Here is a 16,084-nt window from a genome sequence, read left to right as displayed (position 1 = left end):
TAGATATAGTATTAAACGAGCAGATAATTCTTCCAGCATTATTTATAAAACATTCCAGAGGCACAAGCTGAGAGGTGAAAAAGCAAAATGACCGATAATTTAGTGAAAAGTGAATTTTCAGAACAATTAAATAGTTTACAAGTTCATGGTTTTAGACTGGTGTGTATTTTCAGCAGGTAGTAAGGCAGTTACTTAAATTGTACAGCCATGGGAATGCAAATATCTGTATTGTCAGTAATCTGTCAACAAATAGTAACCAAGTTTAATGTCCAAACTTGCACGAAAAGGCTAACACACAGTTTGGGTGGATGCAAGGCTCAATTATTTGGCTCCACAGCAGTAAATATTGTTTGCTGTGCACAATTAATTTGTGCCTGCAACCATGAGAGTTGCAACTACACAGTAGTTTTAAGATCCTACTGAATACAGGCCAGATGGCATTTTCAATGCAGCTACACATCCTACATCTTATCAGTTATAAAACACCGTAAAACCGTAATATCATGAATTATGCTCATGTTTAGGTGCCCGTTTAGCATGCCAAAAAGAAAATGTTTGGGAAATCACTCTAGGACACAGCAATGTTTGTCTATTTTTTGTAACCTTTATAATAATGAGAGTGCTGACCATTTTCTCAATTGGTAAGCTGCTACTGAATTCTTCTAACAGTAATTACCTTGGATTCCTTGACAACTCAACTCTGGCTTTCAATGAAAGAAACTGGCTTTTTGAAAAGGATGTTGAGCCCAGAAAATTACACAATTTAAAGTCTCTTGCCTTCCTCCTCCCGCAATGAAATTACACTCATAACCCAAGTATGCCATGATTAATAAATCATAACTTTGATAATCTTCCAAGATTTATAGTAATTGAATCAAAAACTCAAAGACAAAAAGACATTTATTGACTGTAAATCATTTCAATGTGTTCTTATTTTCCTAAACAATCACAGCAAGCCATTTAAACTTCATGTTTGCATGAACTAATACAGTTATTTTTATAGATCAATACAATCAATTGCTGTACAGACTCCTGAGATGGTTGTAGTGTAGACTGTAGGTCTCTCAGATGAGACATAATGGTTTGAAGAACTGTTCAATTATTTTAGAAAGAGGCAAGATGCCACGAAATTTTAGTTGGATGCTTTTTAAAGCACTCCCTGAAGGTTGCAATATTTTACAATCAAATAATATTTGTTAATCAGTGGTACATTAAAGTATTTGAAAACTGGACAACAAATGCACCCACCTTTGTCTGCAATGTGCAACTTCTTCAGCATCGCTGGGAGAAAAGGATAACAACCATTTAAAGAGCTCATGGTTCAAATATAAAATGCTGAATTGAGAAATATACACGATATTTTAATTTCTTTCTGTCTAAATAAATTGAAGACAAGATTTCGTATTATATTCAGAGTTTGGAGATTGGAGAAAATATTGTGGGGAGGAAAAAATTCCAAGTAACACAAAGAAAATTGAAATAACCTACCTGTTAAATTTTTGCAGTTAATTATGGGGTAGATAAAATTAAAGTTTGGCCAATTTTCAATTGCTCAATTTTTCCCCTTTAAGGTAACTAATATACAGGAAAGAGTCCCAGAGAAGTTGGTCATCTTGGAATCAACAAACATATTAAAACACAAACTAAATTGATCAATACATGTTACAAAAGGAAAATTATTTAAATCAGAGTTATTAACTGCATTTACCTACAGCATCCAATTAAATGACTTTAAAGTGACAATTAGCAGGTAATTCAAGATAGAAGTCCATAACAGAGTAAAACATGCAAGTGCTTTGGAGGTAGAGCTCTTGATTGTTCAAATGGGCAGCAAATATTTTTAACTCTTATTCAGGCCTTGAACAAGGTTTTGTCAACTTTAACTTCTTTGAAGAGAAAATGCAAACAAAAATCACTTCACATTATTTCATAAAAGAACCAATTGCACCGGATAGATGATGTTTTATTAAATGTACATTTTCCAGTGTGAAGCAATATTGGATGATAACCTATTATAAATGGTATCAAGTGACAAAAAAATTCATCAGAATTCCAATAAATTAGAAACTACAAAGCCGAACTCTCATAGATGGGAATGATAAAATACTACAGAAAACATTAAAGTGTTTCCACAGCTGTAAACTCATTGCAAAACTAAAATGAGATTCTCAAATTGGAACAAATAAAAGTGCAATCAACCAAGGTGCCTTGAAGAAAAACTGTATTACGTGAATGGCTGTCACTTCAAAACGTTTCCAAAAAGGATTTCATGAAACAATTCACCTCCCTTAACAGGCAACTCTTCATTTTTAGGAAGTGATTTTTCTAAAAATTAGAATTTATAAACCAAGAGCAAACTAGGCCATATACACAATTCTGAAATAAAAAAAAGTTTAAATTGCTCCTTACTACAATTGGTCTCTAGGGAGGACAAGTGAAAATCAGACTTGCTAATTGGAACAGTTGAAATCACCATTTATTTCTTCTCAATTATATTTTCAAATACAAACACTTCCAATTGCCAAAACCAAAGATTTTCAAAGGGGTTTCTTTTTTTTTAAAAAAAGGGAGCAGCTCAGCTACTTACTACTGCACGCTTTCCCCATTAGGAAAGTAAGAAAGAAAGATTTTCAGGATACATACAATTAAATAAAAACAATCATTTAAATTATGCTTTCCTTTTACAGTTAAATTCAACATTTAAATTTAGCATGCTTTTACTGTTAAGTTATCACAATAACAGATGGTATTGATGCAACTTCAAATATGTAGAACACAAAAATACATCATGGTCTGTTGCATCAATTGCTTAAGTTTTTAAAGACCAGTTTGGATTGTACAACCAAACTTGCAATGTTGTGTGCATTGTCCAACATCAGTCCCAACAGTCTACACCAAACCAACAGAATAAAGAAAATTTTACAATGTAATTAAGTATGAATATTCCAATAAAAATTAATCATCGAATAAACAAATATAATTTGTAGTACAGATTAAAACTGCACAGAAGTCTAATACACAAGTGTTCACATATGATGAACAAATCCATTAGGAAGTCATGAAATGGCAGATGGGAGTAGGGCGGTGGTTTTTGAGAGAAATGAAAATGAATCCAGCTTTATCTTTAAAAATACACAATGGCCTTCTAGAGTTCATTTGCTACTTTACCAACACTTCCCCATTCAAGGTCTCAACTTTCTATTTACTGCCAGGGTGAACACTGAAATAAACTGCTACACCTAGAAGGGAAATGTTTTCTTTAAAAAAAAAAATTGTCTAATCACCAATCAACCTAAAATTTTAGGCTTCCCTATAAATACAGATAAGAGTTTTAACTCCAAGCACCGATCATGACCCTAGTTTCGGGCTAAATATAGTCAAAATGTATTCACATCTTCTAGAACTCATCATAGCTTCCACAGTGGGATTGGTTACCTGGCTATGGTGAATCAGCTATGCATCAGCCTTTACTGTACACATGTATCAGAGATTAGTTGGGCACTAAATTCCTTCTGATAATGTTAAGAAAATTAAGCAAATAGTGATCTGCAGTATTAAAAAGGTAAATGCTTTACTCTTTCTGAACATGGATGTTAGTGTTGAAATTTAACCCCAAAACATTCTTTGTAATACTACTCCTAGCTACTGAAGCCTCAATTAAAGACACTTCTTGATCCAGATTAATCTGCACTCTACAATGCAGCAGTCCGATGCAAGGCCAAAGAATGCGCAGGAACAACTTTGATGAAATCCCAAGATAATTGATACAAGTTCCAAGGGAATGCTGTTAGTGAGGCACCTTCAGTAATGCAGAGTAGCTTTGTTGCCAGAGAAATTAGAACTCAGATGCAGTCACATATCTACAATACAACCATGTGCAAAAACCAGATTTGTCCCAATTGGTTTCCATAGATGAAGTTCTGAACGATTTCTGAATCACTCCATAATTGTACGGTACAGAGAGGGCTCAACATAATCCCCACGATACCTGGAGTTCAAAACTCGCTGTCGCTTTGACACATGAGCAACTTCCTCTTCTGTAAATATTCCAGTGAATCGCATGTCTGATGCTACAGACTGCAAGACAAGCAACAAATATTTTTAGTGCATTAAAAGCTTTTACAAACATATTCCACAGACTTATGACTATTTGACAAAAGCATCAAAAATCTCATTAAGTGGGAACCAAGATGATGAAAAGTTTCACATCTGGAAAATTTCCATTTAATTAGAATGATGAATAGCAGACATGATGACACAATGCATGGACAATAAATTTTGCCCATGTATTCAACCCAAATATTGAGTTTTGTAAATTTGCAGTTTGATGCTGCATAGCTGCAATTCTTCTGTTGTGATATGGGCAGCATCCAACATTACCCCACATCCATCACCCCTTACCCTTACCCCTTACCTTTTCAAAACATGGCTGATAACACTTTCAAACTAGAGGTTCTGCTACTTATGAGGAAAAGCATTGAACACAATGCATCTGAGATCTGTTTAATTCCCATTATCAGTTTTTTTTTGTTTATTCTCAAAAGTGTAGAGGGTAAGTTTTTAAGCCATTTTAACCACATCTCCCAAAAGATAAAAAAAACTATCAATATCAGCTAATGATACCATTAGACAGGAGGACCCAAACCTGAAGATCAATAACAGCATCTTCCCCACTGCATTAAATTATTGAACCAAACCAAAAAAAGCTAATATCACCTCAGACTATATTTCCTTTTATACTCTCCTGTAATTTACATCATTATGTTTATTGGTTGTGCAAGTTACATATAAATTATGTTCATTTAGGTTTGTAAGTCTGTACTATACTGTCCTGCTGCTAAAAGCTAACTTTCATGGCATTTGTATCCTGGGAGTACATGCTGATGACAATAAACTTGAATTCTGACATGAAATACATTAATGCATATCACAAATAGATCAATTTCATGACATTTTTAAGGAGTTAGCTCATGCGAGTGATTTGGATAATTTCAAGGATAATCCTATCAGGGGTGATATATCAACAAAAAGGACAAAACTTTGTCTTGTAGCACTAAAGCTCTGTACAGCAAACTTCTAAATCTACAGAATGTACTTTGCTTCTCAAACCCTCCGCTCATACATGCAAAATGCACTACTTTTACTGACCACACAAATGTATGTGGGTGAACAAGGAAATGAAATAGAATGCGATAGAATCTGACAAAAAAAAAACTTGCATTCATTAGCTACTTTTTAAAAATAAAGTTGCCTCTTTTGAAAAAGGTAAATCTAGAAATCAAGACCATAGTTTTGGGATAAGGTCTCACTCATTAAAGGCAGACAAAGGAATGATTTATTCCCTTAAAATATAATGTACATTTGGAATTATGCGTCACTGAAAGCTGTAGAAAGAGGCATCAAATGTATTTTCAAGGCAGAACAAGTTCAAGGGCTACATATCTTTCCCTTAATTCTATTTTCATTTTATCAGTGATTTTCAGAAGCAATACTTACATAATCAAACAGAAAAAACAAGTTATAACAATCAACTATACAGATTGCCATTTCAAACGATATGTAGATTAACTGGTAAAATACTGTTTTTTTCTATCCTTGTCAAAATAAACAGTATAAACCATTTCAGTGGCAGGCATTAGATCACCTTAAACTATGAACCATTACTCTTCCGGGGAGTCAACACCCAACAAGTCTTAAAATAACACATTGTATCGGAGAGGAAAATGCTACATACTTACCAGTCTAGATTTGACTTTTTTGGGAAGTTCCTCATTTAGAGTGTACACATCCTCCCTTTTAACCATTAGTTGAGAAGCATCTTCAAATTCCACCTGAAAGGATAAATAAAGCAATAAAGAAAACTCAATTTGAAACTTACCATTTACAAAGACAAGATTGATAGAAATAATTTATTGTGCTTCTGATAGATTTATACATTCTGCACCTATATTGTTAATTTTCCACAAACCAAGGACCAATAAATCAATTACTGAAAACATTAGAGAAATCTGTGCAATATGGTTAAACTTCTGAAATAATTAATCCAAAGTTAACAAAGCACAAAACTTAAAATCTGCTGGATATACAAATGATGCAGTGTGGGAAGAAACTTCATAAAAAATATAAATGCACTGATGTTAAAAAGGAATCAGGGGAGAAATGCTTACAGCTATTAGTACCTACACAATCACTTGCTTGCATATCAAACTGAGTTTTGCCGTTCAACCAGATAGTTATATAGTGCCGAATATGTACTGCCTCCCCTCTGAAGTTTTCGCGTTTTATTGTTTTACAACACTGAATCACAGTGGATTTAAATAGTTTTTTTTTGACATTGATCAACAGAAAAAAATACTCCTTTGTGTCAAAGTTAAAACAGATCTCTACAAATTAAGATCTGGATGAAGTAGTACAGGGATTGGTTAGTAAATTTGCCGATGATACAAAGGTTGGGGGGTGTTGTGGATAGTGTGGAGGGCTGTCAGATCAGAGGTTACAACAGGACATTGATAGGATGCAAAACTGGGCTGAGAAGTGGCAGATGGAGTTCAACCCAGATAAGTGTGAGGTGGTTCATTTTGGTAGGTCAAATGTGATGGCAGAATATAGTATTAATGGTAAGATTCTTGGCAGTGTGGAGGATCAGAGGGATCTTGGGGTCCGAATTCATAGGATGCTCAAAAGCTACTGTGCAGGTTGACTGCACAGTTTAAAAAGGCATATGGTGTATTGGCCTTCATCAACCATGGGATTGAGTTCAAGAGCTAAGAGGTAATGTTACACCTATATAGGATCCTGGTCAGACCCCACTTGAAGTACCGTGCTCAGTTCTGGTCACCTCACTACAGGAAGGATGTGGAAGCCATAGAAAGGGTGCAGAGCAGATTTACAAGGATGTTGCCTGGAATGGGGGGCATGCCCTATGAGAATAAGTTGAGTGAACTCAGCCTTTTCTCCTTGGAGCAATGGAGGATTAGCGGTGACCTGATAGAGGTGTATAAGATGACGAGAGGCATTGATCGTGTGGATAGTCAGAGGCTTTTTCGCAGGGCTGAAATGGCTAGCACAAGAGGGCATAGTTTTAGGGTCTTAGAAGTAGGTACGGAGGAGATGTTAGGGGTAAGATTTTTTGTATGTAGAGAGTGGTGAGTGCGTGGACGGGCTGTCGGTGACGGTGGAGGAGGTGGATACAATAGGGTCTTTTAAGAGACTCTTGGATATCCATGGAGCTTAGAAAATCAGAAGGCTATGGGAAACCATAGGCAATTTCTGAAGAACATACTCAGCACAGCATTGTGCGCCGAAGAACCTGTATTGCGCTGTAGGTTTTCTATGTTTCTACAACACCAAAACTATTGGCAAAAGTACTTTAATTTGTTTCCTACCTGGTAGAGCTGTATAACATGTGATGCTACAAATTGGGCTCCATATACTAGTCCATCAGTCCATCTGACTTGTACCACTTCTCCTTCTGCAGGGGGTCCCAATCGAAGACAATCACGACTCTGAAAAATAGCATTACTTAGAAAAGTCAAAGATTTTTACTCTTTTTACACAATGCAATGTTCATCTTTAGAAGAATGCAAACACAGATCAGATTCTACTTTCAGTGTTATATTCAATGAGCATTTTAGCCACGGAGTTGAGAAAAGTTGAGGGCAATGGGTAACCCTAGGCAATCTCCAAAGTAAGTACATGTTCAGCTGAAGGGTCTGCATTGTACTGTAGGTTTTCTATGTTTCTATTAACATAATGAACACAAAACATCTTCTGGAAAAGCAAACTTCATTCCTTTTTAAATAAAAAGCCATGGACTTGAAAACAGACAAATTATTTTTGGCTCTTGGACTATCTTTCTGTATAATGTATCAGTGTGTATAGTTTTGTTCATTTTGCTTATATTAAAATAGTTTTACGGCAAACAGAACTTGTGGACGTTGAACCAACTTTAAGAAAACATTTATGCTTTTTGCTCAGGCAGGTTTTCCTGCAAGACAGTTTAACAAATGTCGTTATCTTGATTTTGGAATCAAGGGCACACAATTTCAGTCACAAGCTATTTTACAATGTAACAAAAATCACAACCTACCACAATGTCCTCTGGATACAAGTTGTCACTGAAGGAACCATCATCGAAATTCACTTCATAGAAGGTTTCTTTACTCAATCCAACTACCTCACATTGGTAAAAGCGCCCATTTTTGTGTTTTGAGATGACCTTCTGCCCAACTTCAATCTCATTCAAAGCTGATTTAGAACGCTATGGAAAAATTAAAGAAAATCTTTATTTTATTTAGAGATACAGTGTGCAGTAGGCCCTTCTGGCCCTTCGAAATGCACCACCCCTGCCACCACTGATTTAACCCCAACCTGGTCATGTGACAATTTACAATGACCAATTAACCTATGTAGTACGTCTCTGGACTATGGGAGGAAATCAAAGCACCTGGGGAAAACCCATGCATTCCATAGGGAGGATGCACAGGGAGACTCCTTACAGATAATGCTGGAATTAAACTCCGACACCCTGAGCTGTAATAGCACAGTGGTAACCACTATACTGTGGTGCCCATCTTTTAAAAGTTCCATTGATCTCAATTGTCCAGCAAAGGAAGATAACAAAAAATTCATTTTGCACATGTTAATTAATGAACAGATGGTGGGCCAGTACCAAGACAGTTAATAGTAGCTGCTGTAGGTTAGATCTTCCCTTTATACCTTAAAACATAATTTACTCACAAAGCTGCAGCCATGGAACAGGGCTTTTGGATCCAACAGGCAAGATACAAACTAACAAGATGGGCAAAATAAACGATAGCTAGAAAACTAGTGAATTAAATGCCAGAATTACATATATAAATGTCATTTTTATTAAGTGCAGATGCAGCTTAGACCAGGCCCTTCTGGCTGAATGAGCAACCCATCCATTTAACCCTAGCCTAATCACAGTATAATTTACAATGACCAATTAACCTACTAACTAGGAAAGTGGGAGGAAACCTGAGCATCTAGAGGAAATTAACACATTCACAGGGAGGAAGTACAAACTTTTTACAGACAGCGTTGGAATGGAACACTAAACTCCAACAATCCGTTGCTCTAACTGTTGCACTACTATATAAAAATGAACACCAGAATTTAAGTATCTATGTCTCAGATCTCAGTGGTAGAGCAAATTGGTAATACGATTGCTAAAGTATTTGGGATCTTTGTCTTCATATATAGGGGAAGACCACAAAAAGCGTGCTATAAAATAATGGTTAAGCCTCCAGTACAGCATTTTGTTCTATTTAGGATCAGACATTAGGAAGTATTTCACAACCCTGGCGAAGGTAAAGAGGAAATTTAGTAGAATGGTACAAAGAGAGGGAAATATGGAAAAATAGATTATTCTCCTTGGAACACCTGTCTTTAAAAAGATCAAATGAAAGATTTTCATGAATATTTAAAATTTAGTAGTTAGAAAGAAACTGCTTTCAGCAGCAATAGAATTGCCAACAAGAGGTCACAAAATTAAAGCAACTGACACAAGGACACTTAAAAAAATTGGAATGTGTGTCCAGAAAAGGATGAAGAAAATGATTTCAATGAAGTTAAGAGAATTAGATAAGTATACTGAGGTGTGTTTGGTCAAGAAGGAGAAAGTCAGAAAGATTTTAATATCAAAAGGTTGGTACATTATTGATGGTTGCATGACCACCCTTCAAGCCACAACATTGTACAGCTGCAGTCAATAGCTTAAGGAGATACCTTGAAATGTACAACACTCAAGCCCATCACCTGAAGTGTGGCTGTAAAGCTGTAGTCTTTCCTTTCATTGGCTTCACTGCAGGGCAGCAATATCAAAATTTCAGGAATAGAAATGATTCAAAACTTCTCAGTAAAGACTGATGAGACCGAGATGAATGGTTTCATTCATTCTTTTAACACTTGTAGAGGCATTAAAAACGGGGTTCAATGGAACGAAACAGATTTCTAATCAGCAACCATCAATACCAATACATTTCCAAGGTACCAAGCTAAATACCAAGGTACCCTTGTCCATAATCCTACAATTCTCCTGTAACAGCAATTAGTAAAAACTAATTTATTTGACAAGTATGGGAATTCTGCCCAGCAGCAATAACCTACTGCTGTTAAATTGCACTTACCTCTGCTTGACTGGGTGTCTTGTGCCTACAGCAGGTGATGAAGACTACATACGGCCAGTCATCAGGTTGCATGATGACTCCAGCAGCATAGGCACAGGTCACATGAAAAGAAGTGGGGCAACGACCATGGGAGCACTGCACACAGCAACCACCAGTCTTTTTCATTCTCTTTTTACAGTAGAAGCATTTCTGTAAATGGCCAATGTTATATCATTGATAAAGCATATGCAGTTTAAAGAGTGCACAATGACTGAGGTACAGAAATAGTATGCAACATTAACACATGTAATAAAAACTATAGTCAAATTTTTGTACAGTTTAGTCTAAGCCTAAGAGCTGTTCTTACTGCCTGAATATTACTTGTGAAAAGGTAGCACAAAACAGTATGACCACCTCCCTTTGACAGTCAATAGCTTTTCAATGCAATAACAGCTATTACACCATTGACAGCACTAACCAGAAACAAAGATGAATCAGCCACATAAATACTCTAGCTATAAAGCTTGTCAGAGCTTATTACTTGTAATTCGATTTGGTGTTAATTCCCTCCCAGACTCCTGAAGGTTTCATCACAAAGAATGAACTATCAGTACTATGATTGTAAATACATTGTGGATTGTATCATACTCTGACTCATGTAGTCTTAAGTCAACTTTGTGGGTAATCAAGGATGGTACATCCTGGTGTTAAAAATAAATGGGGCAGTTTGCTTTCGGTAGTGTTACGAAGGATGAACAACTCTGATGGGCAGAAGGGTGCAGAGTCGCCAATGCCCTCCCCCCCCCTTTGGAGAATCGCAAATCGCTACTATTTCGATGCTGTTATCAAGGAAGTAAGAGAGACAAAAGGGACTCTGCCAGGGCAGTTGTTATTCAAGAAAGTCAATGACAGACAGCTCAGAGATACACAAAGTGGAATGTCTCCTACTGACAAAGGCCATTGATTTACTGCTATTGTCTTTTGGAGAAGGATTGTTTACTTGGTAATGTTCTATTCATTGAAACCCCTCGGGGGCAACCAGAGTGGGCTGGTTTGATGGGTTACATCATCCCAATCTGATTGAAACCTGAGACCCCGTGAGTGGGGATAAAAGTGAAGTCTGGGGAACATCCCTCAGACGCACCAGGAGAGACGCTAGTGAGCATCGGAACTCCCACGAGACAGGGTGGGAGATCGGAGACCGAACGAAGGGTCGGTAAATTTTAACTCACAGTGTTTTGTAGCGAGACCGGTGGGGGCTTGTGTGTGTGTCCACCCTTGCCTGGGTGACGAGCCCACCACGGAAGAACGGTCTAGCTAAAGGACAGAGGGGTCATACGTGAATGGCCACAACAATGACACATTGACAGATCAAAATCGTAAAGTAAAGTTGGCAAGTCAATAGCTGTTACTGTTCTCTCTCTCTCTCCAACAATTGCAACACAACGACCAACAACTACCGCAGCCTGCATGAACTGAACTGAACTTTATATTTCCACCTGACAATTCATTATCCCCTAGACAACGATAGAGCTTGTTTTGTATTGATTATTATTATTATACCCACACTTTTAGGTTTAGCATTGCTGACATATATTATCTGTATATTGGCATTGATATTATTTTTGTATATTTTTACTAATAAATACTGTTGAAAATAGTATCACCAGACTCCAACAGACACTTCTATCTTTGCTGGTAAGATACCCAGTTACGGGGTTCGCAACAGTAGGTAAATAGAGCTACCAGGAGATCACACTGGATAAAATGGTATAGAGCTATTTATTGTGTTTTCTGGTAGATATCTTATTGTAAATATATGCAGTTTATTTTTGTTATTTTCACTAATTTTTCATAAGTTTGATTTTTGATGTACTTAATAACATCTATGCACTATAATGCTAAGTGACTCCAGCAAGTTTTTCCTTGGTTATAACTCACATATTGTAACAACATGTAAACTGGGGAAAAAATCCAATTAAGAACTTAATCATGTCAGGCCTAATGATGCAGATTATCATCCATTTCCTGCAAAATAGATTGTTTGCCATGGATCCATGTTCTGGGAAGAGTGCATGCTTTCCTCTATTTGTCAAGGATAGCTTTGAATATTTCCATGGCCAAAAATGAACTCCGGGGATTGACAGTAGCAGGACAAAATAGAGACCATTTGATGTGGGTAAGTGATCTAAATAGTACCACATATCTGGGTTTATAACTTGTAGCATTTACCAGTGGCACTTGGTTTAAGACACTAAGCACAACTCGTACCAGCTTCCAGCGAAGTGGTGGTATTGGGCTGACATCCACAGGACGGCGTTCTGCGACATTCACAAACCGAACCTCCTGCACTGCAACAGCACACATTAGGTGTACCCACCTGTACAAAAAAAATGTATATTTAAATAGATAACCCAATGATTGAACTGTGTTTATTCAAATCCCTTCAATGCATTTCAAAGATACTTACAATGCATATTTTAAAAATTCAATAGTACTGCCATCTTGGCCATTTACTTGTGGAAATTGCAGCAAAGCAAGGGTTAAATGTGTGCTAACAGAACAGAACACACTTTGTACAGCCTTTCTATGTGTGAAACTTAAACTAAGTCAATAGTAAAGGTGATAAACTGACAGTTTATAAAGTGTATTCACTCAGTGTCTATGAAAGCCAAACTCTCTAGACTTTCTGTTCAAGCCTAGGAACCAAGATCACCAAGCAGACCAAGATAAAGATGCAAACAATACTTACTATTGGGACAGTTATTTTACTAATTCTCTTAAACATTAACCCTTTAACAAATAGACTTAATTGATTAATAACACCTGAAATATGCATTGATTGCTACTTCAATATGAAAATAATGGGATTCAGAAGTATATAAAGTTTCTATTGGATCAGTATTTGTTTACAACTAGTCAATTTCTGGATCAAATGTAAATTCCTTGTTCAGACTTCACAGCAGTGTGGTGTCAGGGACCATGCTGATCTCTTTATACATAGTTGCCAGAGTCCAGTTCATTGGTGACAACTGTTAGCAGAGGTTCCACCAAGGTGTCTAACCCTCAAGTCTGTTGTACAGGAGAACAGAATTGTGCCCAGCAGGCTGATAAGTCCCAAATACCACACAACTCATTTGAGCAAAGGAACAAATCTGCTGCTGGAACACAGATTTCCTGCTGTGTGGAATAGTCAAGGTACACCATCACAATAGTCACCAACATATAAAAGGGAGTTGGTGGAGGAAAGCAGTAACAAAAAAAAGGGAGTGCATCTGGTCGGGTTCAAGCTCCACAAGTGCACACTGGGTTGTGTCCCACAAAGGAAAAGGGTAGGGAAAAAAAATAGGGGTGCTATGGTAGCATAGTGATTAGCACAATGCTTCACAGTACCAGTGACCTGGGTTCAATTCTCGCCGCTGCCTGTATGTTCTTCCCGAGACCATGTGGATTTCCTCTAGGTGCTCAGGTTTCCTCCCACAGTCCAAAGATGTACCAGTTGTTAAGTTAACTGGTCATTGTAAATTGTCCCGTGATTAGGCTAGGATTAATTCCAGAGGAGAATGTTGGGCAACACGGCTCAAAAAGCCAGAGGGTCTATTCCACACTGTATTTCAATTTAAAAAAAACACAGAAAAGGGAATGTAGGGAGAAGGATTGTAGAGGGCAAGAATGTTTTTTTCTCTCTCCTGTGTGTGATGTGAGTAAGAAAAGGAATTTCAAAGTGTGGATAACTGTGAAAGTGTGAATGGTAGTGTGAGAGTCCTGTCTTGGACCCCTAATGAGACTTCAGTAAAGTGTATGTTTCTGCATTATGGACTAGAAAGTATTAACTATGTTCAGGAGTGAATCAAAACTGTACAGTGATTAGTGTTTAAGCACTGGAGAAACGAGATGCAGAAACAGTTGGAAGAGTCTGGCAGGAAAACTGAGCTTGCGAACGAGAGCAAAGGTAAAAGCAACAGGAGTAGTCAAGGATGATAAGATTACTTCAGTGTTTAAAAACCAGTACCAGAGGCTGAGGATGAATAAAATGTTGATGCAAATGTACCCTGAACTTACCTAACAAAAAGTTAATGAAAATATTTCCCCTCACACTGTAGATTGGCATAAGATATACAGTGTCATGAAAACAGGCAATGATGTTAATATTTAGAACACATGCGTACTGTATTTCAGAAATATTTCAGGTTAACCCTTGATGAAGGGACATTTGCCTAAATGTTATTGTAAATGGTTGCAATCTAGCTTAAGGGAAATGTATACTGTTTCTTGTATAGGATGAGAAAAGTCAAACAGAATTCTGAGTGTTTTGCAACATTGTCAGAACTAGTTAAACAAGAAAACAATTTTACTCCCTATATTAAAATATTATACATATCATTTAAAATATATTACGATAGCTATTGCATATTGTTTGAAAGTTATCTGAAATTATAGTTCTATTTTCCATTTAGCTAAAGTAATAGTAATGCCAAGTTTTGGCTTATCACTATTTTTACAATTTCACTGTAAACTTAGTTTTAACATTACCGGCTTTATATGCATTTGATTTAAACAGTGTACTTTACTATTTAGATAATAATTAGATTCTAAATGTACTATTTAGATTCTAAATGTACAACTTTACAGCTCTTTGATACATGTCAATAAATTTATGGATGGGGTAGTGGATACTCTTGGATGCAGTGTTTGATGCATGTTAGTGGATACTCTTGGATGCAGAAAACATGAAAGCTGGTCAATAGCTTTCAAATAACAAACAAAAATGCATCATACATCACAAAAGCAGCAATTAAATATTTCTAAAAAGGTAGTTAATCATTTAAAACAATATACAACTTGAAGATATCCTTGATTAATCATAAAATATAGCTTAAAAATAAAGTAAAAACGATAGACAAGTCCACCTGGTTTTACACAAGTACATGCAATTATTTACATGCTAAATACTAATTTTATATCAGGAAGCAAGAATTCACCTTTGAACGATTACGGTGACCAAACAGTGAAGGTCAGTGATGGTACCATCACTCAGACAGAGGGATATTTCAAATATAGAATGGTTTTCTAAAAAATTCTTTAAAAATTCTCAGTACAATAAATCCATGACCAAACAGGAAATTCTGAGGTCAGCAGAGATCCAGATGCCTGGGATTTGCATTTTAGTAAGAGAAAACTGGAAGCAGACCATAAAAAGTCAAAGTAAGCTGTACAGCATAAACTTATCCTATTAACCTTTAACGCAAATATGTGTTAGTTTTCTGACATTTAAGACCATAAGACATAGGAGCAGAATTAGGCGATTCAGCCCATTGAGTTTGCTCTGCCATTCCATCATGCCAGATCCTGGATCCCACTCAACCCCATACACCTGCCTTCTTGCCATATCCTTTCATGCCTTGACCAGTCAGGGAACTATCAATTTTTGCTTTAAATATACCCACAGTCTTGGCCTCCACAGCTGCCTGTGGCAGAGCACTCCACAGATTCACTAACCCCGGCGAAAAAAAAATCCTCCTTACCTCTGTTCTAAAGGATCGCCTCTCACTTTTGTGAGTGTGCCCTCTAGTTCTGGACATCCCCACCATAGGAAACATCCTCTCCACATTCAACCTTATCGAGGCCTTTCAACGTTCTGCAGGTTTCAATGAGATCCTCCCCCTGCATTTTTCTAAAGGTGACATTGCATTCCCCTTCCTTACCAAAGACTAAACCTGTACATTAACTTTCTGAGAGTCTTGCATGAGGATCTAAGACCCTCTGCACCTCTGATGTTTGAATTTTCTCTCCATTTAGGTAACAGTCTGCACTTTCGTTCCTTCTACCAAAATGCACTATTACATATTTCCCAATACTGTATTCAATCTGCCGCTTCTTTGCCCATTCTTCCAATTTGTCCAAGTCCTTCTGCAAATCGTATTGCTTCCTCAGCTCAGCACTACCTACCCCTT

The 16,084-nt window shown here is 36.9% G+C and overlaps 1 protein-coding gene across 5 annotated transcripts in view; it reads right to left on the bottom strand.

Moving 5' to 3' along the window:
- Positions 1 to 882: 882 nt before the first annotated feature.
- LOC140736841 (lysine-specific demethylase 4A-like) overlaps positions 883 to 16,084 on the bottom strand; it is a 65,920-nt gene continuing 50,718 nt past the window's right edge. For all 5 annotated transcript variants that reach the window (XM_073062818.1, XM_073062820.1, XM_073062819.1 and 2 more), the window contains exons 17-22: positions 12,402 to 12,510; positions 10,152 to 10,340; positions 8,090 to 8,260; positions 7,386 to 7,505; positions 5,739 to 5,831; positions 883 to 4,077 (exon numbers count right to left, since the gene is read on the bottom strand). In XM_073062818.1, coding sequence (XP_072918919.1) covers positions 3,937 to 4,077; positions 5,739 to 5,831; positions 7,386 to 7,505; positions 8,090 to 8,260; positions 10,152 to 10,340; positions 12,402 to 12,510 — 823 coding nt within the window. In that variant the 3' untranslated portion in view covers positions 883 to 3,936. The remainder of the gene's footprint in view (positions 4,078 to 5,738; positions 5,832 to 7,385; positions 7,506 to 8,089; positions 8,261 to 10,151; positions 10,341 to 12,401; positions 12,511 to 16,084) is intronic.

This window comes from Hemitrygon akajei, chromosome 12 (genome assembly GCF_048418815.1).
Source record: "Hemitrygon akajei chromosome 12, sHemAka1.3, whole genome shotgun sequence".
NCBI classification, from domain to species: Eukaryota; Metazoa; Chordata; class Chondrichthyes; order Myliobatiformes; family Dasyatidae; genus Hemitrygon; species Hemitrygon akajei.
This window is presented reverse-complemented; position numbering and strand designations above follow the sequence as displayed.